The sequence below is a fragment of the Vicugna pacos genome, chromosome 12 (assembly GCF_048564905.1).
Source record: "Vicugna pacos chromosome 12, VicPac4, whole genome shotgun sequence".
Taxonomy (NCBI): domain Eukaryota; kingdom Metazoa; phylum Chordata; class Mammalia; order Artiodactyla; family Camelidae; genus Vicugna; species Vicugna pacos.
In genome coordinates this window covers 37,032,787-37,058,454 of record NC_132998.1, presented here as the reverse complement: position 1 = coordinate 37,058,454, position 25,668 = coordinate 37,032,787, and the positions used below count along the sequence as shown (strand labels likewise).

General features: G+C 34.1%; 1 protein-coding gene across 8 annotated transcripts in view; it reads right to left on the bottom strand.

Moving 5' to 3' along the window:
- The window catches only part of EEA1 (early endosome antigen 1), a 106,875-nt gene that overhangs the window by 20,114 nt on the left and 61,093 nt on the right, over window positions 1-25,668 (bottom strand). For 7 of the 8 annotated variants that reach the window (XR_012078531.1, XR_012078532.1, XM_072973237.1 and 4 more), the window contains 10 exons: window positions 25,163-25,501; window positions 20,083-20,232; window positions 19,013-19,132; window positions 13,032-13,235; window positions 10,106-10,306; window positions 9,027-9,140; window positions 6,646-6,801; window positions 4,815-4,954; window positions 1,869-2,199; window positions 696-797 (listed from right to left, as the gene is read on the bottom strand). Coding sequence is in view for 6 of the 8 variants with exons in the window: in XM_072973237.1 (XP_072829338.1) it covers window positions 696-797; window positions 1,869-2,199; window positions 4,815-4,954; window positions 6,646-6,801; window positions 9,027-9,140; window positions 10,106-10,306; window positions 13,032-13,235; window positions 19,013-19,132; window positions 20,083-20,232; window positions 25,163-25,501 (1,857 nt within the window). In the remaining 2 variants the exon portion in view is untranslated. The remainder of the gene's footprint in view (window positions 1-695; window positions 798-1,868; window positions 2,200-4,814; window positions 4,955-6,645; window positions 6,802-9,026; window positions 9,141-10,105; window positions 10,307-13,031; window positions 13,236-19,012; window positions 19,133-20,082; window positions 20,233-25,162; window positions 25,502-25,668) is intronic. The other variant, XM_072973242.1, reaches the window with a different exon arrangement.

Here is a 25,668-nt window from a genome sequence, read left to right as displayed (position 1 = left end):
AATGGCACAGCCAGGATATAAATCTGGATAATCTGGATTCAGAGCTTGGGCACTAAGTATAATTTTGCCACTTACGGCCAGCATCTAAAGTACAGGTGTCTTCTTTCAGCCAACAACCAGAATACAATCACACTAAACACTTGTCAGGAGTAGGTTTTGCTGCTTGATGAAATCAGATCTCTAGAAAGCTACATGCCTGGACTCTAGCTGCTAGAGGTATGCCTTCAGAGAAGAATACATAATATGTCCATTTACTCATTTGCTTGTTTGTGATAGAGAACAGTAGAAGCATTAACCATGGAAAACTTTCTTGTTATACAACCATCAAATATACCATTAATATAAAAGTCCATGAAATAAAGAGCCCTTAAAATGTCATTTCTAGAGTCTATCAAGATTTTTTTTCCAACCATAATAATGTTCTTCAATCTAGATTATCTAATTGTAACTCTATAGTTAATTGACTCTATTTCCCACTTTTATTAATTACAATCCTTCATTTTTTTTACCTTTTATTATAAACTGGCTTAACTCTTTTTAGTAGAACACAAATGACAATTTTAAACTATGTATGTGATCCATTACAATTCAGAGAAATAAATGTTCTTTTGACTTACCAGTGTGAAAATATTGAAAGTATAATATATATATATTATGCTTTATATATTTTATTTTACAGAAAAAGAAAATCTTACCTCCTTCTCTTTTTCAAGTAATTTTTTCAGTTCATTCTGTTCCTTATGTGTGCTTTCCGTCTGTACTTGAAGTTGATGCTTTAATTCTTTGCAAGTTTTCTCCTAAAAAAATGGAGATTACATTTTGCAGAAAATATCTGTAGTAAATTTAAGAATTTTGGTTTATAAGCTTAGTAAAATCCGCACACAAAAAATAAACTCTAATCGTTGATGATTTAAGATGGGATAGAATCAACCATGTCAATAACAAAAACAGGCAAATACAGCAGCAGAGGGTAGAGAGAGGAAAGGCTAAGAGTTTCTATCATCAACCAATAATCACACAAATATTTTAGATAATATTTAGACAATATTTTAGGACACTTTGGAAACCACATTTTTATGTCATAGAATTAAATTAATTTATGCTATTTTAAAAGTAGAATGGGCTTCAAGAAAATATAAGCAAGGAAATTTTTAAAAAGAAAGTATTAAAATAATAAATAAAAATAATCACATATAACCTAAGAGGGAAGACGTACAGATAGAAGATGTTTTCTTCAAACAGAAAGGAACACAAAAGTAACACAAAAAAATCATATATTTTTTATACTACTCAATACTTTCACTGACCTTCATATTGAGAACAAAAGAATTTTACTTTTGCTGTTACTCTTTGTTATTCTGGGTTAAAATATTTCTGAGAATACATTCTCATTTAAGCATTTCCTGAGACTCAGATTTTTTTTCCCTATAGTTTAAATATGTTTTTGATACCTCTGACATATAGTATTATCTAAAGTTTTATATACTGAATAACGAAGTAGAAAGTTTACAGAATTAGAGTTAAGAATCATCAAGATACTTCTGGTCTTTTTTCTTTTTTTTTTTTTCAAGCAAGCAAATGACATTTCAACCAGCAGCTATGTTCTCTGTGGAAATGTTCCTAAGGACAAACGTGCTGCAGTACCTCTCAAATCTATCATCAGACCAGCAACAGAAAAAAAATTTTCAACTTAAAATTACACAAACACAGTATCTTTTTCTCAGGTTAAGTAATCCCAATTCCTTTTCTTCATAAAAACTTTCAAATCATTTAAATGTAGGCTGAAAGGTCAACTGTGAATTAAGCAGAAAAATCAGTACATTTTAAATCTAAATCACTTCTTCCTAAGAAAGTAAACATAAACTAACCAAATCTAATATAGCAGCTTTTCCTTTCTGATTTTCTTTTTCAAATTCACTTTTGGAGTTCTTCAAAGAATCAGAAAGTTTTGATAATTTTTCTTTTGCTGTGAAAAGCTCTGTCATTACAGTTTCTTTCTCCATCTTTACTTTTTGTAGTTCTGTTGCTGCTGTTTGAATTTTGTTATTCAATTCCTGGTGCTGCATCTTTGCATCTTGACTTAAACTTTCAATTTCTTGTTTAAGGATCATTTTTTCTTCCTCTTGCTTGGTAAGCATTTGCTTAGTATTTTCAAGGGCTTCAGATTTCTTCTGTAGGTCGAACTTTGTACTGGATACTCTAAAGATTCAAGAAACAATTTTTAAAATAATTGCATTAATTTATAAATTCTAATTTATCCTTAAAAATTAATAAATAAATTATTGAGTTTTAAGACTTCTCTGTGTTAAGAAGTAAAAGTAGTAATTTAATGTCATAAACAACTGAAAAATGCCTTAAGACATCTGATCTGATCATTGAACAGATAAAGACGATTCTCCTCAAGTCAAATAAATTAGTGGTAAAGCCAAGACCATCTAAGCCTTTGACTAAATTCAGTCTTGCAGACCACAGTGTATCCCCAAAGAATGTGCATATAGCAAACCGTATAGTCTACAATAGCCAGAAAAGTTTTTCCAAATACCCTAAAGAACCTATTTATTATGTTAGACCCCAAGCACATTGAGAACTTTGCCTCCTTCCTTGAAAACATAAAACACATTTGTTTGACAGGTCTTAAACTTCAAAATGCATAAGGTTAACCCAGAAAAAAATAGTTAAATATATATATATATATATATATATTTCATTTCAAACACAGAGGAAAGACAAAAGATTTACTTTAATCCTACAGCCTAGCAGATTATATAAGAGATTTGTTATCATTTGTCCCTTAACATAAGTTTTCTATACTCAAATGAATAAAAAAGTTACAAGAATGAGGTGATGAAGATGTAGCTTTTAAAGAGTTAAAGACACTTTTCATAACAGGAATAAAATTATGCATGTTATGTATCAAAAGAAAAGCACACATTAAAAATCAACCATCTTTAAAGTGAAAATAAAACCAGGTGCAAAGTAATACTTCTAGAATGCATACTATACCCAGTGTACTTTATTATCAGTATAAATTCAACAGTATGTTAAACAGAAGTTGCCAAAAGATGTAGCAGCCACATAACTGAAGGTGGATATTAATAGAATACCAGAACTGCATACATACCTTGAAATTTTCTAACTTTTAGTCCCAGAAACTTGTACTTTTTAAAAAGCAGTCAGAAAATATGAAGTTAAGTACATTCATAAGATACTGTACCTCACTGATTTTTAAAGCTCTAAAGAGAAAAGTCATTACACTAATACTATTTTACCATTTTAATATAGTTAAAATCCCTGTCAAGCAACCTTAAAATTAGGACTTGTTGTATTTATGTACCATGCTACTTAACTTTCCTATAAATAATTACTGTAAAATCAGAAGACTATGTGAAAGAAGGCAAAACAAATATAAAGGCTTGCATAGTGAATATAAAACTTAGTTTGTTTTGTTTTTAAGCCACTAAAGGAAGTAATAAATCAATCCACAACCTGGGAACCTTAACACCCCTTTCTCAGAAACTGACAGAACCAGAGAAACGAATTAGCAAGGGAACAGATTAGAACATTATCAACCACCTGAACCTAGTTGGTATTTACAGAACGCTTTATCCAACACAGAATACATATATGTGCATACACTGCCCCCTAACTAAGACAGTTTGAAAAGTCTGAATTTTACTGTGTCCTCTGACCACAATGGAATTAAATTAGAAACCCATAACAGTAAGATATCCAGAAGAGCCCCAAGTATTTGAAAAGTAAACAAGAGAAGAAGAAAGTACAAAGGATATTTGAAAACACATTCAACTGCAAAGTAATGAAAACACATTATAAGATGGAAATTGAAGGGAAAGAGTTTCTTGCATAATGTAGGTGGCCCTTGAGAAAGGGGAGCCCTGTACCCTATTTAGACTGGGCCCTATGATCAGGGGTGAGGTTTAGTCAAATCCCAGATGTGTTAACCCAGCCCTCATTTCTTGCTGGTTCTCTAGAAATGCAGGACCCTACATAAGAAATGTTTGCATACAGTATAAGAGGGGGAGGGATAAACCCTTAGTATTAAAACGTTTTCCTACCCCAATATGATGTGAAAGACCCTGAGTTCTGAACCATGAGATTAGAACACAGAATGGAAATGGGCTCATTTCCCTTAAATCCATTAGAAATGGAAAGAACCATTGGGCCTAAGAGTAAGAACCAACTCAGAGGTCATCTTCATGGACATATGACTGGGTTCTAGAGATGACCAGCCACTCAGTGGGTAATACAGAGGATCAAATGTACTCCCTAAATGCCTAGGCACTGGAAATATGATGTTAACAGTGAGAAGAAATGCCATCTGAGGCACAAGATGTATCTTTATATCTTCAAATTCACAGTACCAAGACCCAAATTATTAGATGTGAAAACAAAAGCTTTTTCTGTCATTACTCTCAAAACAAGGATGAAACCATGCAATGAAAAATAATTATCATCAATTTTGATGGGTTTTATTTCATTTCCCAGGATCCCAGTTTCCATCTTTACTACTGAGAGTCAAACACCCTCATCCTCTTGACACAGATCAAGTCTGTCAACTCAGAGTGATCTATTTAGCATTTAAAGACAAAGTCTACCGAAATGTGACTGGTCGCAAGCCTTCCTATTAAACCATATTACAGTGGCTTTATTTTTCATTCACATTAGTATCAGCAGTTTATAGAATCAACAGAAAGAAACATTTAATAAATCTCTAAGCACTGTGATAGCAAAATTGAAACTTTAAGAAAATTTCAATACTTAGTTTATAATCCTCTCTCTTAAGTAGTTTGGCTTACATTTCTTTCTCCATTTCAAGTTGTTTACTCAGTTCTGTGGCTCTAAGCTCTAAATCTGCATTCAGCAGTCTTTGCTGTTGTAGATCCTGCAAAGCTTGCTCCTTGCTTGCTTTAACTTCAAGAGCATCAGCTTCTAGTTTCTATGGAAGAAATGTAATAATCATTTTAATGTCAATAATTATCTCTGTATGAAACATCATAACATTTTGTTTATACTCAAATTTGTGTTGACATAGCACACAAAAAACAACCAAAAATATTTATGTTATAATAAAAAACACATTCTAAAGCCATCACTGCATAAAGGAACCATTTATCTTGGAATCTCTCAGAGGACCTGGCAGCAGGCTTTATATATGAGAGGCAGTCACCAAGGTTTTACTTTTTAAAATGAATGCTGAATAAGAAAATAAACTTTAAAATAATTATTTAAATAAAAATTATTAACTCAAGTATGCAAAAACTAAGCAACAGGTTTTACACACATGGGCCCACTTACAATATATAATCCTTTATGTTCACAGTTAACAACACTGACATAATTATACATACTCGAAACTAAAATGGAGTTGTCATGTCATCCTTCTCACTAACACCTATTGACCCTAAATAGAAAGCCAATTAAACTCCTAATTTTGCTTTTTTAATCTCTTGGTCTAGAGATTACTGTGTGGTTTCTGTCTCATACATATATATAAAAAACTGTCCATATTTTTACAAATTTACAAAATCAAACTGTTAAGCATATGCATGTAAAAATTCTACACCCTAAATATTTTATAAACCAATTTGGGTACTTGTGGATCTTACTCAGCATGTCCATTGGATATTTCATGTAACTATGTTAATTCTATAACTATATGTACAAAAATAAATAAAATAGATTGAATACCCCCTAAAATAATAAGTACAAAATGTTAAATATCTGATACTGTGATAGATCACAATGGACATTATTGGTTCTAAATAAATATTTTTAAAAGATACGCGAATAGAATTCTTATTAGATGCTTTTCAGCAAAATAGTTTTTCTGTTTTTTTCAACTATTACATCAAATAATTTATCATACTATTATCATTGACCATAAAGAAAAGAAAAAGGAACCCATAGGCAGAACTATAAACGTAATTTTCTTCTTCCATGTTATATTGGTGTGGATGTACACGTATACATATACATATCCTATGATTCTACAATTATACAGAAGTGCTTCATCTGACTGTGAAGGTATACGTTACACATATAGCAACTTAAGAAATTTAATTCACAGTAGTTCCAACTGAGGACAAAAGACTCAGGTCAAATCCTTCTCTCATATGTGTAGTCATTTAATTTCTTTAGTATAAATCAACACTTTCACTTGTAGTAATGTTAAAGACAGATACAGTTTGCTATAGTAAAAATTATAATAAATTTAATAGTATTAGAAACAAAATCCAAAGGGTACAAATATAAAGTTTAAAAAGAAAAAAGTCTATTATTATAAGGAGACTGGAATGATAGAGCAGAAGAAAGTTCACAACAACAAAAAAATAAGTTCCTTGTAATTATAGAATCAGTAGACCCCTGGCTGCTTGTCTCTTTGAAACATTTATACATTACAATGGCATCAGTATATAAGTTAACTTCTACTTGTAAAAGCCATCCATTAATGAAGAAATTAAAAGATAAAATTCAAAATTAAGACATGAAAAATTACAAGTAATTTTTTTCAATTTACATCAACTTCATCTTTGTTTAGAAATTTAAAATCTTTGACTCCATCTAGGTCATCAATTTCCATTGCTACAGCAGTAGATAATGGCTAAATTCAGTTTCTTTTATACAAACCTTAATTTGACCTTCTAATTTTTCAGTTTTCTGTTCTAAAGAGAGGTGTTTCTCTTTATAGTCTTTAAGATGACTTTCCAGCTGACTGCAATGTTCTTGCTTATCCTGCAATTTCATAGTGACCTGATCCAACTGAGTAGTGATCTTATTTAATTCCTATAGAAAAGTACAATTAAAGATAACTTTGGTAAGGTTTACTTTATTATAGTGCCAAAATATTTGGTCAAAGTAAAACAGAAAACCTTAACTTTATTTAAGAAACTGTTTTGAATAAGACCACAGATAAGTCTAATAATATATCACAGATTATATTTACCCACCAATATAAAGGACCTGAAGTCCAGTTGTACATAGTCTGAGGTACAAGTTTATATACATAAGCGGCTCAGTAACTTTTTCTAGGAAAAATTATTTTAGGAACCAAAAGATACAACAGAATATTAACTAGGCTAATACTAAAATAACACTTTTTATATTTTAATTAAATGTTTTCAACATTCAAGACACACCATTTTTTTAAATAGTATCTTTTTAAATTATAGTGACTACATCTATGGTACTTTTTCAATTCATTCAGAATATCTAGTTGCACAGAAAAAAATTACTAGGAAATCCACTACCCACAGATGATCACTATTAATATTTTGATAACTTTCCTTCTAGTCTTTTCTGAATTTTAGTTTCTATTTTTTGATTTGTACTTTTAAAAATAAAGGATCTCGCTTTACACAGTTTTATCATAACTTCCCTTGTTTTTACATAACAGTGCATCATGAAAATATGGCATTATTTTCAAGAATATTTTTATACCTGACTGCATAAATTTCCATTTTATTGATACAGACCATTTTTTAGCCAAATGTCCTATTTTATATTCTTAGATTGCTACTAAGTTTTCAGCAGAGATGCAAACAGCATCCTTAAAGCTGTGATTATTTTCTTAGGGTACAGAACTAACAGTGAACTACAGAATATGAAAAATCCTAAAGGTCTTGAAATAAATATATTACCAATCAGCTCCCCCTACCACCATCAAAAGGCTGAACTACTATATACTATCACAAGCAATGTTCTTCTATACCACGACTATTCCTTCCAGTGTCAAACACATAGACACAAACATTTTACTTCCATAAGAGCATATTCCCTTATTGTCTTAAGCTACAACTGATGCTTAATGAACTTGAGGATTTGGGAGTATAGTTTTGATCACTTACTTTATTGCAGGTTGACTTTTTTCATATGAATAGTGTTTTATAAGTCAAAAATATTAACCCTTCATCAGACATACTTCAGAAAATGTTTTATTCTGTTGCTACTTGCTAATAGAATTTTGTTAGTAATATGTTTGGCAGATAAATTTTAAACTTTATGTGGATATTCTCATAAGCAGTTTTTCCATTATAGTTTCTGGCACTGATCTTGTGCTTAAAAAATACTTTCCTGATGTGTTTAGCAATAATGTAAGTAAAAAGTAAGTTGCAAAACAACATACTTAATGATACTATGTACATAAAAGAAAAAGATCAGTGAGTGTGTGTGTGTGTGTGTGTATTATATACTTGTTCAATGCTTATAAAAGTCTAGAAGGATACATACCAAATTTAATGGCAAACATTCCATCTAAGGAGGAAAATGGAATTGGGGTTTAGGGTAAATATAGAAAACGATTCTGCTTTGTTAACTTGATATACTACTGCATTGTTTTCAAAAAAAAAAAATGAATCAACAACCTGTATTACTTCTCAAATAAAAAGTACATTTTAAAAAGTCCTACCTGGTAAAAGGTAACAAAAATCTACCAGCATTTTGACTGTGACCCTAAAGTAGGAAGCTTTTATTCTATCAGAAGTACTGAGAAAAGTTAACTTCTGTATTCCTTCCAGCCCCACTTACTCCTTCCTCCCAAGAAAAGAAAGTAACTCTTACTACTGAGATGAAATACATGGTACTGTTTTTGTGCTTCCAGTGGTAAGTATATTTGGGTCATAGCCCAATTTCCTACTAAGAACAGTTGTGGAAGTCTGTCTCTCTTTAATCACTGGCCCTTGATGGAATGAAGCAACAATTCAATAATTAGGAATAAATATTTCAGCTCCACACCAAGGTCTATATTATGGGAGAAATACAATCTCAAAAGGCCCGACCTCAGCTGCACACAAGTTGAGTTTTATCAAAAACAAAGATGATAGTTTTATCTCCTTCTATCTGGCTCTTGTACCTACCACTCAACTGGTTCTGAACTCAGGGAGAAATTAAGGAGAATAAGCAAGTAGATCACAACATTATAGAAAGCTGGGTATCATTTTTATACATGTTTCCAGTTAATTTATCTACCAAAACATTAGGGTATGGTAAGAAATTGCATCAGGTTCCGCTACCTGCTGTTTATCTTGTAATGCATTTTGGGCTGTGTCCAAATGATTTTGAAGATCTGCTCTTTGAGCAGTTTTTGCTGCTTCTGCCGATAGCAATAATTCAGTTTTGGCTTTAATCTGTAACAAAATTTACAAGTCATTTAATTTGTATTTAGTTCCTGATTTCCCTTTGATTGAATATACATTACTTTTGTCACTAAATTATTAGAAAAGCTCCTTTGGCAGAACACATAGGATTTAGACTTTAAAATATAAGTACGTGATAATCCCCCAAACAGGAATGAGTAGGAGAGAAGACTCCTAATGATATTTTGATAAATGATACAAAGATGCCCCTATATGATACCAAAACACTTCTCCCTCTTAAACTGGACATCCACATACTGAATTATCTGTAATTCCTCTAACAATTAAATGTTAGAAAGAAAGAAATGTATATCCTCTTTTTCTATGTTCTAATAAGTATAATGTTATATTACTTTATTATATTATTTCTGATTTTCAATGGGATTATTCTCCTAAAATAAAGAAAATTAAGGTGCAGAAATGCTTCTATAACTTTCTGTACTATAATACAGATTAAGAAACCAATGATGAGAATGGAAGAAGAAATATGTCTTAATTCCCACCCTGTGATTGACTCATTGAGCAAGACTGCCATAATGGCCTCTGAAAGAAAATGTGTTAAAATACATAATGGTACCAAATCAAACCTTTAAAGTAAAATTTAAAAATCAAATTCAAAGTAACTCAGATAATCTTTAACATAAAATCTAATGGTATAATATCAAACTACTTTGAAATTCAAAAACCATAATAAATACTTTATAAAAAAAGAAAAGCAAAAAGATCTGGTGGTTTCAGGAAGAATAGTCTCTCTCGCCACAGGAGAAAAAAAAATGTAACCAGGAAAGCTCAACAAAGTGTCAGGATACAACTTTTAATTCCTATCCCTAATTTTTTTCCATTAATAAGTAAGGCAGGGAGGAAAGAAGGACAGAAACAGAATTTTAAATATATGATGGCCTAAAATTGGAGCTTTATTCTTACAAGCTCATATTAAGTTGCATAATTCAAATTACCTGTATGTCAAGCTGGGAGACCTTCTCCTTGCTTTCATTTAATTGACTATTTAATTCACTCACACTGGTTTCTAGGGAAAGGACGCGGTCTTGTGCAGCTCTAAGATGTGCCTTCTGCTCTTGCACCTGATCATGCAAATTCTCCTGGGCTTGTTTATGGCTTTCTGACTGATTCTTTAGCTTCTCTGTTAGTTGAGTCACCTATGATAGAAACAAGATCCTAATTATGAAAGTCACAAATGATATAAAAAGAACTAAGAAACTGAAATGTAAGTACCATGAGAATGTAAAAGAGCTCTATGGTAGATTATCTCAACTTCTTTTTCAAGAAAAATTATTCACATCTTTACAAAAATAAGTAAACATAATCTCAAAATTATAAAAAAAAAATAAAACTTAAGTTTCCTATTCTTTTTAAAACTATCTTTACTGAGCTACAATTTAGATGAACTAAAATTCATCCAACTTAACTGTACAGTTTGAATAGATTTGATAAATATTTATACTCATTTAACCACAACCAGAATCAAGAGGAGACTATTTTGACTACCCCCAAAGATCCCTCATGCTCCTGCTCCTGTGCAGTCAGTGCCCTCCACTCATCTGTGGCTCTAAATCACTGATCAGATTGAGTAATAAGAGTTCCTTATATATTCTGGATACTTCTAAATTGTTGGATAGATGTGCTACATATATTTTCTTCCAGTCTGTGTCTTGGCTTTTATTTTTGTAATGGTGTCTTTTGAAAAACATATGATATATCTTTAATTCAGATGAAATCCAAATCAGATGTTTTTTGGTGTACTTTGCTTGGAGTTGAGTTTCTTGACTCTGTGGTATCGTATTTTTAATCAAATTATGCATTATTTTCAACCACTAATTTTATAAATATTTTCCTCCTCTCCACTGTTTCTTGACATTAATTACATGTGTGCTAGGTTACATGATACTGTCTCACAGGTCACTAAGGCACTGTTCTTTTTTTCCCCCACCTTTTTTCTCTCTGTGCTTTATTTGGACAGTTTTGATTACCTTGTCTTAATATTCACTCGTGCTGTTTTCTATTTGCACAATCTATTATATTCATCCAGTGAAATTTTCTTTTTTTTAATCTCTAAAAGTTCTGTTTATTTCCACTTCTATTTTCATTATTAGTTTTCCCTTTATATCCATAAGTATATTCTAAGAGCTGTGTTAAAGTACTTGTCTGATGGCTCTATCCTCTCTCATTTCAGGTTCTATTTCCATTGAATCATTTTTCTCCTACTTATAAGCTCACATGTTTTCTGCTTCTTTGTATGTCTAGTAATTTTTTGATATTTATGGTGACAGGTCTGGATTTTGTTGTCTTCTTTGATGTTGAATTCTGCTCTGGCAGGCAGTTAATATACCTGTAGTTCATTCAGCTGGATCCTTTCGAGTCTCGTTCCTGTGCCTGTTAGGTCAGGTGTGCACTAGCTTTTACGCTAGGGCTAGTTAAGCTTTACTCCTAAGGTGTGACATTTCTGGGGTTTCTACTGAATGTCCCCAAGTGTTCAAACATCTTTCTTCTCTGACTGGCTGGAAGTTGAACATTCCCCAGCTTTGCAAGTTCTGATCATTTTCAGCCGCAGCCCTTAATAACTGTTTATTGCCCGCCTGGCCTCATGGAATCCCTCCTTATGTGTGTAAAGCTTAGCATTCAGCTAAAGGCTCATGTGGATCCCTGTGCAGACTTTTGGAGCTCTTCCTCTACATTGTTTCCTCCTCTCTGACATTCTGCCTTGCAAAGTTGAGTTCAACATCCCTGAACTTTCACCTCTCATTCCTTGATTCAGTGAGGCCACCATGCTTTCCTTGGATTTCCCGCAACCTGCACCACAGTCTAGAAAATGTTTCCAGGTCAAAAGCTGGAGTAGTCAAAAGGCTCACTTCACATGCTTCTGTTTTCTCAGGGATCAAAGCCCTACATTACTTGTTGTACAGTCTCTGAAAACAGTGGTTTTACACTTTTTTTTCCCACTTTTCTCGTTATTTATGGTAAGAAGACTAAATAGGTATCAGTTACTCCAGCATGGCCAGAAGCATAAGTACATATATTCATTTTTATTTATTCTTTTTTTAAAAATGTATAGGCTTTTCTGATCATATTTGTATGATATGCAATGTCAAGTTGAATGCAATTTACAACTAAAAATTAGCCTACAAAATTCTTCATATAAACTGGTAACCAAGGCTAACTTTGAAGTTTGGGGAAAACGTTATGTTATACTCTGATACTCAAACTAGAAAAGTGGTATGACCTACTGATACTTTAATACTTTCTCATTTAGATACCATAATTCTTTTATTGGACAATTCTTCAAAAAAAGCAACTATAAATTATTTTCAGTTTGAAAATGTATTAAGCTAAATTTTATGTTTCTCTTAAACCAACATACAAATGTTAGAATAAGGCAACTTATCAAAATTATTATTAGCTATATATTCCAAACACATATACATTGTCAAAATATAAGTAACCACTAAGTCTGTATATTAACCAATATATAGTAACAACACTTGATTAGTACTTCCAGTTAATAAATCTATTTTGTTATTCAATCTTTTTTCAAAACATCACAAAATGCCATGAGGCAAGTATGTATTAATAATATCTCTACTTTTCAAATGAGCTAACAAGGTGAAATGATTTGCTTATGGTCACACAGGTAATAAGTTATGTCCTGGGGCATGAACTGAGATTTCCTTTGTCAAATGATGTTAATCTACTTCCACTACAATAGCAACTCACCTCTAAGTTAAACGAGATAGTGTTTGTCAAAAATACGTAATATTTTTTAAAGTACTAAAAATGACAGAAGAATCGTTTAAATAAAGCTAAACTTAGTAAGATTTAGAGAGATAAAAGTAAATTTTAGAAATTTAATACACTTGAAAAGCTTACTTGTTCCTGTAATGTGTGGTTTTTTTCTTGTAACTGGTTAAGAACAGCAGTCTCTCCTTCGCCAGCCTGAATTTTTGCATAAAGATCTTCTCTTTCCTTTTCTAGTAAAGAAATATTTTCTTTACTCTTCTGTAGTAAGGCTTCAAGGTTCTGGATCTTTTGGTCTTTATCGCCAATTTGACGTAGTACTTGTTCCAAATCATTCTGTAAAGAATTGGAAACTACTACCTTAAGAATAGAGAACTTAAAAAGTTATTCCTCAAACATAAAATGACTGAATAAATTTTAATACTCAAACTCGTAAGTCTTACGTATTTTTCACTAATCACTACATTTTAACATGGCAAATTTTAATTCAATAATTAGAACTAAACATTTAACAATATAAATCTATATTATTGATAGTAAGCTAGAATTTAACCAAAAAAATCTTCGATTAACCACATTCTTATTCTTACTCTAACACACTGACCTGCCTACTACAATTCTTGTTTAATACATTTCAGACATGTGGGACTCCACATTATTCCTTAATCACACCAGGCACACGCTCATCTCAGAGCCTTTGCACTGTTTCTTCTGCCTGGGACACTTCCCCCACAAAGTCACATGGCTCATTCCCTCTCCTTCAAATGTTTGCTCAAATGTCACCTTCTCAATAACACCTACCCTGACCATTACACTTAAAATTGCAGCCTTTCCCCGATACTCTCTCTCCTGATTTTTTTTTCATAGCACTTATCTTCTAATACACTAAATAAATCACTTATTTTTCATGTTTATCTGCCTCCCTCCACTGGGGAGGATTTTTGTCTGTTTTATCCATTGATGTATCTAAGACACATATGCTCTAAGATATCAATTGAATGCACAGAGAAATAAGTGATTGCACTCTAACACACACTCCTGAAGGCTCATTTCAATACCCCCAAAGGACTCTTCTATTGCTCCATCAAGGGATCCCTCTTTTTTTACTTTACCAGGGGCCTTCATGTTACACAGAACACACCCACATCCAGAATAACACCCACTGATGTTTTGGAGCTGACCCACAGCCTTTGCCTCTGCCGCCATCATTCTAAGAGAGCCAGAGAGCCTCTATCTAGAACAAGGCCCTAACAAGCTTTTCTGCAAACTTCACAGTAGCCCACACCACCTTGCTGAGACAGAGTCAGCTACCACCTGGTACCCTCAACAGTATGCGCCAATATTAAAATATGTGAAATCAGTGACTTTCCAACATGCTTCTCATCCTCCTAATCACAGAATGATGGGAAGCAACCTAACCTCTCTGCTCTCATTCTCTGTTCCTGCCACTAATGATCCTTCTCTGAACATTCCACTGATCTTCTAAAACCATAGTTCCAGACCTAAGCCTTTTTCCAGAACTATCACTCTATATGTAAGTCTAACTGATAATTTGGTTCTCCCTTTACAGGTGCTGACTCCCCTTCAGCCCTCTTTGATATATAAGGACTGTTCTGTTGGGCAAGCAGGGGAGGTTTTTTCCACATTTTTTTCAACGACATGATTCTCTCCCTCATGTAAAAAAAGCTTTATGCTGCTTTGGGAAGTATGTCATTCATTTATTCTATCCTCTATGCTGTGTTGCTATTATCTATAAATCCCTACCTCATTCACTGAAGACTTGAAACCTGATTTAGTCTTTCTCTCAATCCCAATTTCTGCCAATTTCCTGGGAAATACAAAATACACAGAGGATTAAGAGTACAGCCTCAACATTCTTATCATCTTAATTCCTGGACCTTTACTCATTTTATTCAATCACTCACATGCAGGATCTTGTAAGCACTTGAAATTGTTTCAGATAAAAAATTTCAACTATCCTACTTTGTGATCACAACTTCCTGACTGTCTTCCAATTGCATGACTTCATTTCTGCTCTCCAGTGTCAAAGAGACATTGACCTCAATTTTCTTCTAGCTTATTTAGCATATGCCTAGCTTCTCCTCCTGAACCTCATATATAGTTATGAGCTAATTCTAACTATTCTTTCCAACTACATTTTCCATTTCCTTTTACCCCAAAATTTCCAATACAGCTACCCCAAAAAGCCCAATCCTAGATCAATATTGCAATCTGTTTTCTCCACACCTACATTTCTAAGCACTGTTAGAGCAAAATCACAAACCTGCATAAAACTGGTGCCACTATAAATTTCTAGACTCCAACCTCCATTATATACTTAGAATCATCTGGTCACTCCTGTCATCTGAGTGGAGTTCTCAACCTCAAACGTTCTCCTCAAGTTAACCACTTAAAAGCTTCAATATTCTCTCCAAATTCTTAATCTCTGCCCATCTGACATTCAAACAATATCCTTCACAGGATAAGTTCGCATTTACCACCATCCACTGCATCACTGACATCATAGATTAGGAATATCTTATTCCTTCAGTCACCTCCCCTCAATTACTCCCTCTACCAGCCCCTTTGTCCTGGACTATAAACATGTTCAGGTATCTCTTGTTCTCAGAAACATGTCCCATACAAGTCCCACTCCAGTTTCTGCCCAGTCTTTACACAATTCACATTTAAATTTCAAAAGTAATGCGTATTTACTTTCCAACTCCCTCATCTCTCATTTACTCAATGAAAAAATCAGATACCCATCTCTATCACATTCTTGAAATTATGTTTAACAAAGTCACTAATTCTTAAATGTTTAATCTAATGGACATTTTCCATTTATCTTATCAAGCACCCCACCAAACAACCACATGTGAAGTTGCTGATTACTCCCAACTTTTGACTCTCCCTAGTCCTTTGGCTTCTACTCTACAGGTTCTCCTTAATTGCTTTCATCATTCTCTTTCTTTGGGCTGCTCTTCCTCTACTCATCCACCCCTTAAGTGCTAGTGTTTCCAGGAAGTCTTGTCTTATCAGTTGTCTGTTATACTCACGGTAGTCCATGGCTGATCACATCTATTCTACTAATTTCATTTGCCCCATATATACTGGTGTCTCTCACAGCTAATACACAGCATGGTCCTGTCCTCCAGGCTTTAAATTACTGTATCTCATAGGTGCCTCAAGACATGTCCAAAACTGAACTCCTCACATTGCCCTATAAAACAGACATTTTTCTCACTTTCACTAACACAGTTGATGATACCTCCATTTACCATGTACCCAATGTTTTCAACCTAGAAGTCATTCCCTTTCTCTGTCATTCCCTACAACTATTAAGTCAATAAGTCCTATTTATTTTACTACCAAAGTATTATCGTATTTGTCTGTACAACATTTTTAACAGTTGCTTAAAGTAAGACCATTATTATTTTTCATCCAAACTACTGCATATATTAGTGTTTTAGCTGATCTCCTGTTTCAGAATACTCTCTCCAAAATCCATCTTTCACATAATCACAAGAATAACTTATTTAAAAATCAAATCTGGCTATGACATATCTACTGTAAGACCTCTAATACCTTTCTGTCTTCAAGGACAGACAGAAAAGCCTTACATAAACTTATCTATGTCAAATGCTCTGGCCTCTTCTCTAACTCATCTCTAAATTACACTTTAAGCTCCAGCAAAACCTTACAGTTTAGTCCATACCAACTTCAGTATCTTTTTCCTTCTAACTTCTACAACCTTTGCAACTCAGACTGTCACTTCTAAGAATTTTCAATGACTGCTCTTTTCCAGACTCTATCCAAATTAGGTAACTGTCCTCTATGCTACCATAATAATTTATATATATATATATATATATATATATATATATATATATATATATACATACATACATACATACACACACACCCCTAGAATTATTATTACATCTCTTTAGTGCCTAGTATTTTTCATGTTTCCATAATGAGAGACTGTGCCTAGCCTCTTTGCCATCCTTTTCTTATTCCTCCGCAGGGAATGAGAATTTAACTGAAAAGTCTGGAAGAACTAAGAATAACTCAGCCCCTTGCTCTTCCCTCAGTCTAAGAGACAACTTGACTATAAGAAGGTAAAAGGCTGTCATTTCCAGCTTAGTCTGTTACTAGATGAATAAATTTAATTCTCGGGTACAGTATGAGAAACCCAACTGGCTGCAAATCTTTGCCAAAATCTCCACCTTGGCGTTACTACTCTTTCTTTGCTACTCTATTGTAAAACTCCTGGAGTTATCTACATTCATTGTATCAAACTTCTCTCTTCCCACTTCCTCTTGAACCCTCTCCATTAGGCTTTCATCCTTCCTTCTCCTTCCAAAGTGCTCTCTTCAGTGTCATCAGTGACCTCATGTTGCCAACCGAATAGGATTCCCAGCCTTTATGTTGCTTGACCTCTATCCTTCCAACCACCCAGGCCAAAACTCTTGGGATCATCCTTGAGTTCTCTGTCAATATCCTACAACAATCTATCAGTAAATCTGTCAGCTTTATCTTTAAAGTATATCTAGAACTTGACCATTTCTCACTACCTGCACTGTTTCCATTCTCATCCAAGCCCTATCACTTCTTATGTGAATTATTATAGTAGTCTCTTAGCCAATTTCTTTTCTACTAATGTGCGTCTATGGTCTACTCTCAATATAGTAGCCAGAGTAATCCTGTGAAATTATAAGTCAAATCATGCTACTCCATTGCTCAGAACCCTCCAATGATTTCTCACCTCACTCACAGTAAAAATCCTTAAAATTACCTGTGAGGCTCGACATGTTCTGACCCCCTGTTATCTCTATGACTACGCCCCTTTTAACTCTCTCATCACTCACACCACTCCACTCACTGGCTTCTTGATGTTCCTTAGACATGCTCCTGCCTCTGGGCCTTCTAATGGACTGATGATGCTCTTTTCTCTCATACCCAGATGGCTCTCACCCTCCTTCCCCTCGGGTCTTTTATCTTCTTAGAGAGGCCTTCCCTGGCAACCCTATCTAATTCTGCAGTCCCACTTCCAGCTCCCCAGAGACTCGCCACTCCCCATTCCTTTTTTCATCTCCACATCACTTATTACCATCTTAACACACTATATATTTTGCCTGTTTACTTTGGCTATTGTTTGTCTTCTTTACTAAGCTCCATGGAGCAGACATTTTTGTCTGTTTTCTCTGCTGCCGTATCCACAAAATCACTTCCTTGGCCAAAAGGAGACATTAATACTTTGTCGACTGAATGAATGAAAGAATAAATGAATATTTTGATCCATATCCATCTGACTCCCATGCCACTCTCCAAACTCAGAAGGGAAAAGACATATTACTTATCACCTCCTTTAAATTCAAATATTATTTCTGTGTGCACATCATTAGATTGCAATTTCCTAGAAGGTAGGCACTGTGTCTTATTCATCTCTCCATTTTCAGTGTTTACCACAGTGCTCAATTATATTCAATGAATTAATGAGAGACTGAGGAATAAATGAATGTCAAAGTCAAATTCATTTCAAACATTTGGATACCATCCACCTCTCAATCTTCTTAGCTATACTATAGAATCTGTACAAGTTAAACTCAATCACTTGTGTTTTCAACATCTACAGTTCCAGTGCTCATATGACAGTTCTGAAGCAGGGAAAGACATGGCCAACAAACAGTAAGTTCTACTGCAGGAAATACAAAATGTTATTTTTTACTGAGTTAACTAATCCAGCAAATTTTATTTGTATTATTTTATTTTTCAAATAAGGTATTTTTGATAGATGATAATAAATAATAAATCACTTATTATGCATAAATCACAATTTAAATAAATATATTCTATTTAAATAAATTTAATAAATTTATAATGTTATATAGATAAGTTTGTAATAAATAATAAATCTATTTATAACATTTTTTAATATTTTAGAAAGATTTTTTCAACATAGCAACCAAAAAAAGATTTTGATTATCTAGGTACTGCAAATAATCAAAACCCTTCATAGTTAAGTACTTTGCATTATCTAGCTTCACCACAACAAAAAGATGATTTGATTAATTTCTGTTTAAAAGGCTAAAAATTCAAATAATGTTTACCTGAGCTTCTCGAAGTTTTGCTGTCGTGTTTTGCTGAAGAGCTTGTTGTTCTTGATGCTGTTGCTTTGTTTTATCTAATTGATGCTGCAATTCTGTGGAATTTGTTACTTTTTCCTTCAACTTAAAAAAAAAGTAGACCTTCAGTTGACAACTTAAAGGCATAATGCTATCATTCATAAAAATCTGATATTACTTCAAATCTCACAATTCTCAAGTCTGAAGAGAAAATTAAATTTAGACAAATAGAATCAACTTTAAAGGCAATATCTCATTACTTATAGAATCTTAATCTCATGATTAAGAAATTATTCCTTAGGAACAGACTCTTATCCTAAGAGTAATCTAATTCTTTCTCCAGCTGGCATTTTGTTTATTATTGTTTTTATACATTAATATGATCAAGAAATTAATTACATACAGATTTTTATAACAATAATCTAAATAACAGGATCAATACTTGTTTTACTTTTTTCACAACAGTCATAACTATCACTTATTGGGAAAGAATAACAATCTACCACACTAAGATTTTGGGTCTAAAAGAAAATCTGATGCTGAAGCTACATATAGTTTAATGATAACTTTTACTTCAACCAAATAATAGTTGCCATTTTGGAAACCACATCTTAAATTAGGATAGCATCCAATCTTATGCTTAGTCTTTAAAAGAAAAAATCCTTAAATGCAAACTCAAAGTTTACATGCACATCAGTGCCTTCACCAACTGTTCATTTTTCAGTTTCATGGGGAAGTGGTCCTTCCTGGGTAGGAAGACTCTTCTTGAGCAGCCTGAAAGGTTCACTCCCAAAATTTTTCCTTCCTAAAGCTGAAGAGTAGCCTTCCCTGTACATTTTTGTTGAGAACTTTAGGAAACACAAGCACAACAAAATGACTTAATGTAGTTAATAAGTAGGATGTTTTTACTGGGGAGAAATAGAAGTTGCAAATTAAAGTTAAAAAATCCAGTTAAAGCTCATGACAATAAAAAGACTGGACACAATATTTAAGATGCCTCAAATCTATCAGTGAATAAATGTACTAATATAAACTCATTTGAAATGCTAGCTTACCTCTTCTTCCAAACGAGAAAGTTTGAGTTGTAGGTCAGCCACTTGTTGTTCTTTATCCATCAGCTTTTCACTTGAAAGCTGTCTCTGTTCCTTCAGCCTACCATGAGCTTCCCCTAGCTGGCGCTCTGTCTCCAGAAGCTTGCTATGTAACTTTAGAAAAGGAAAAAAAAGCATATACATATGTATAAACCACACACACACCACTACTACCAACTACTTTCCAATGTTTTATTTTTCACTAATATAAACATAATATATTTTCACGATACTTTGGAGGACCCTAAAAAGCCAATTGAATTTTTATCACATAAATTATGATGAACCACATATAATTTGATCAAACACCCTAGTTTTCAGGAGGTGTGCCCTCTTGAAAAACAAAAACAAAAAAATAGTGAAACAGAGCCTCTTGTTAAGTATTGTAATCACTTGAAGAACTTAAAATAATAAAATGAAACTTAAAATTAAGACACTTAAGGAGTTCCAGTCAAGATGGTGGAGTAGTAGGACCATGAGCTTTCCAGAAGTTTGCTATGTAACTTTAGAAAAGGAAAAAAGGGGAAAAGGCTCTCCAACAAAACCACAACTGACTACTGAACAACCATAGGGGGGGCAGGGGGTAGACTGGAAACTTGCAAAACAAAAAAGATCCTCTTCAACTGGAAACATAAAGAGGGAATCTCAGCAGGATAGTAGGAGGGGTGTGCTTGCAATATAGTCGGGCCCATATCCCCTGGGTGGCCAGTCCACAAGCTGAATAATTAAGATGCAGAGTCTCTTCCACAGGAATGAGAGTTCTGAGCCCCACAACAGGCTCCCCAGCCCAGAGTTCTGGCATTGGGAGGAGTCGTCTCCAGAATATCTGGTTTTGAAAGCCAGTGGGACTTAACTCCAGGAGCCCCACAGGACTGGGAAAAACAGAGACTTCACTCTCTTGGGAAGCGCACACAGAATTTCTCATGTGCTGAGTCCAAAGGCAGAGGCAGTGACTTCACAGAAACCTGGGCCAGACCTGCCTGCTGATTTTGGAAGGTCTCCTGGTGAGGTAGGGGGCAGCTGTGGCTCACCCTAGGGACATAAAAGCTGGTGGCAGGCATTCCAGGAGTGTTCATCTATATGAGCTTTCCTGGAGGCTGACATCTTGCATGGGTCATAGCACCAAGACCTAACCCCACCCAACAGCCTGTAGGTTTAAGGGCTGGGAAGCCTCAGGCCAAGCCACATACTGAGTAGTAACGCAGCCCCACCCATCAGCAGGCTTTTGGGAGTCCACAGCTGCCTCTGGGCACACCCCTAGACAGGGACCTACCCACCTGAGGGCCAGGACCAAGCTCCATCCAACAGTGGGAAGGTACCTACTCCTTCGGCCAGGTAACTTGGATAAGCATTTGCCCAGCCTCATCCACCAGAGGGCACATACAAGAAATACGAAAACAATCCCAAAGCCTGTGGAAGGAATCTGCAATCACAGGCCAGACTTTACCCTGGGACCTACTGGACCAAGGCCCTTGGGTGACAAGAGAAAAGTGTACCGCTTGGATGCACAGGACATCTTCCACAGAGGGCCGTTCTCCAAGGCTGAAAAACATAATTGATCTACCTAAAAATATAAAGTTAGACTATATGAGGCAACAGAGGAGTATCTTCCAGGCCAAGGCACAAGATAAAATCCCAGAAGAAATAAGTGATAAGGAGATAGGCAATCTATCTGAGAAAGAGTTCAGAGTACTTAATGATGGTGAAGATGTTCAGAGAACTCAGGAAGAGTACAGATACACAGAGGGAAGTTTTTAGCAAAGAATTAAAAAATACAAAGAGTGCCCAAACAGGGTTGAATACAATTACTGAAATGAGTAACAGACTAGAAGGAATCAAGAATAGAATAAATGAAGCAGAAGAACAGATCAGTGAGCTAGAAGACAAGATTAGTGGAAATCACTACCACAGAACAGTAAAAAGAAAAAAAAGAAAAGAAATGAAGATGGTTTAAGAACTCTGGGACAACATGAAGCACACTAATATTCACATTATAGGGGTTCTAGAAAGAGAAGACAGAGAGAAAGGACCTGAGAAAATATTTATGATAAAAACTCTAACCAAAGTGGTTATAGAGGGAACATATCTCAATATAATAAAAGCTATGACAAACATACAGCCAGCATAATATTCAACAGTGAAAAGTTGAAAGCCTTCCCACTAAAATCTGGAACAAGACAAGGATGCCCAGTCTCACCACTTCTATTCAATATAGTACTGGAAGTCCTAGTCATAGCAATTAGACAAGGAAAAAAAATAATAAAAGGGGTCCAAATTGGAAGAGACAAGGTAAAATTGTCATATATGCAGATGACATACTATATATAGAAAACTCCAAAGGCTCCATGCAAAAACTAATAGAGCTGATAAAAGAATTCAGCAAGGTATCAGGATATAAGATTAACATACAGAAATCAGTTGCATATCTTTATACTAACAATGAAATATCAGAAAAGGAAACTAAACAATCCATTTTAAAATTGCATCCAAAAAAATAAAATACTTAGGAATAAACCTGACCAAGGAAAAGAAAGACTTATAAACAGAGAACTACAAAACACTGACTAAGAAAATTAAAGATGACTTAAAGAAATGGAAAGATATCCCATGTTCTTGGATTGGAAGAATTAATATTGTTAAAATGGCCATACTACCCAAAGCAGTATACAAATTCAATGCAATCCCTATCAAATTGACAATGACTTTTTTTTTTCAGAGCTGGAACAAAAAAATATTAAAATTTGTATAGAAACACAAAAAACCCTAAATAGCCAAAATAGTCTTGAAAAAGAACAGAGCTGGAAGAATCACACTGACTTCAGACTATACTACAGAGCAACAGTAATCAAAACAGTATGATACTGGCACGCACACACACACACACACCCCCAATGGAACAGGATAGAAAGTCCAGAAATAAATGCACGCACTTATGGTCAGTTAATCTATGACAAACGAGGCAAGAATATACAATAGAGAAAAGACAGTCTCTTCAACAAGTGGTGCTGGGAAAACTGGACAGCTACCATGTAAAAGACTGAAATTAGAACATTCTCTAACACCAAAATGGATTAAAGACTTAAATGTAAGACCAGATACTATAAAACTCCTAAAGGAAAACATAGGCAGAACACTCTTGGACATAAATCATAGCAATATTTTTTTCAAACCAGTTTCTAGAGTAATGGAAATAAAAACAAAAATAAACAAATAGGATCTAATAAACTTTAAAAGCTTTTGTACAATTAAGGATACCACCAACAAAATGAAGACAAGCTACAGAAGGGGAGAAAATATTTGCAAATGATATGACCAACAAAGGATTAATTTCCAAAATATGCAAACAGCTCATACAGCTTAATATCTAACAAATAAGTAACCCAATCAAAAAATGGGATGAAGATCTAAATAGACATTTCTCCAACAAAAACATCCAGATGGCCAACAAGCACATGAAAAGATGCTAAACATCACTAATTGTTAGAGAAATGCAAATCAAAACTACAATGAGGTATCACCTCACACTGGTCAGAATAGCCATCATTAAAAAGTCCACAAATGATAAATGCTGGAGATGGTGTGAAGAAAAAGGAACCCTCCTACATTGTTGGTGGGAATGTAAATTGGTGCAGCCACTACGGAGGACAGTAGGGAGATTCCTCAAAAAACTAAAAACAGACTTGCCATATGATCCAGCAATCCTACTCCTACACATATATCCAGAGGAAAATTTAAATTAAAAAGACACATGCACCCCAGTGTTCACAGCATCACTATTTACAATAGCCAAGACATGGAAACAACCCTAATGTCCATCAACATGACTGGATAAAGAAGATGTGTGATGTGGTATATATGTACAATGGAATAGTACTCAGCCATAAAAAATGCCATTTGCAGCAACATGGATGGACCTGGAGATTGTCATTCTTAGTAAGTCAGAAAGAGAAAGAAAAATACAATATGATATCACTTATATGTGGAATCAAAAAAAAGGACACAAATAAACTTATCTACAAAACAGAAGACTCACAGACATAGAGAACAAGCTTACGGTTACCAGGGGGTAAAGGGGGTGGGAAGGGATAAACTGGGAACTCAAAATGTCTACCTCTTGGGGAGTACTGGAAATACTAGCTATTTTGATTGTGGTAGTGGTTTTATTGGTACATACAGCTATCAAAATTCATCAAATTGTTCATCTGAAATATGTGTAGTTTACTGTACAGGAATCTTACCATAATAAAGGTGTTAAAAAAAATTAAGACACTTAAGACACACTCAGACCTATTCTACTGTCTTTTTTTTTTTTTAAATCCACAGTGATTCTTGTTTTTCCATAGTTAAGAACCACCACAACTGACTTCTTACATCTGTGTACTGAATAGAGCACAAAGGATTCCCAAGTCCTCAAACTGGCAACAATTTCTAAATAAAATGGGGGAAAGAATATTTTCTGAAAATATTAGGTGAGTCTCATTCATTAAACAAAAATTGCCACCTTGTTAAAACTAAAGGAGAAATTTGTCTTGTAGCTAAGAACTATGACTTTCTCAAATTTCTTATTTTCTCTAATATTACCAGAAATAATAGCTGATTTCTCTTGTGGGGTTGATTGGGGGTGGGTTTACTTTAAAAAATGTTTGTATTAATTTTAGAAGAATTAGTGTACAAGTGCTGGGAATGCAGAACAAAAAAGAGTTGCATGGAGATAAGGATGCAAGACTTCTGGTAAGGCTTACATATTAAGAGTGCTTTACACCCCAGCCTCATAACATAACAAATCAGATCTTAGCAAGAGCCTCAGCAAAAGTGAGAATTAGTAATAAGCATTCTACACAACTGCTTTCAATTAAAATTATTCTTGTTAAATCGGAAAATATTAAGACTCTATAACCTTTGTGTCATATATACCCTTATATATGCTCCGTACTTATGTATTTCTCCATAAAAATTCATAGTTGGCAAGGGAAAAAATAAAATTCTATCAGAAAAGTGGACATCCACAGGGGGAATTACAATAAATAAAATTAATAGCTCTTACTTGATTAATTTCACTTTGGAGTTGTAACCCATGCTGTTCCTTTTCTTCTCTCTGTTGTTGTAGTTGTTTAAATTCTGCCTTAAGATGCTGGTACTTGGTCTCCACTTCTGACAGTTCTTCCTTGAGCTTTTGAGTAGCTTCTCCCTTTTCACCTAGTTCTGCCTGTATTCTCTGCAGAGAGGTTTCAGATGCAGATAACCTTGACTGAAGCTGTTGATAATCTAAGTCTTTCTGATGAAGGCTTGCTTGTATATTCTTTTTACTCACACATTCTTCATTATGTTTCTCCTCTAACTGAGTATAGTCCAGTTCTTTGTTCTGCAACTTTTCAGTCAAGTCCTGAAATATCAATTTAACAATGTATTTCTTTTCCTAATACTTTCAATTATTCTAATTATTCAAACAATCTTTAGAGCAGTATCATTTCGTACTAAATGTTTTAGTCATTATTACAATACAAAAACAGTGAAACTATTCAACCAAGAATTAAATTATTACATACTAAC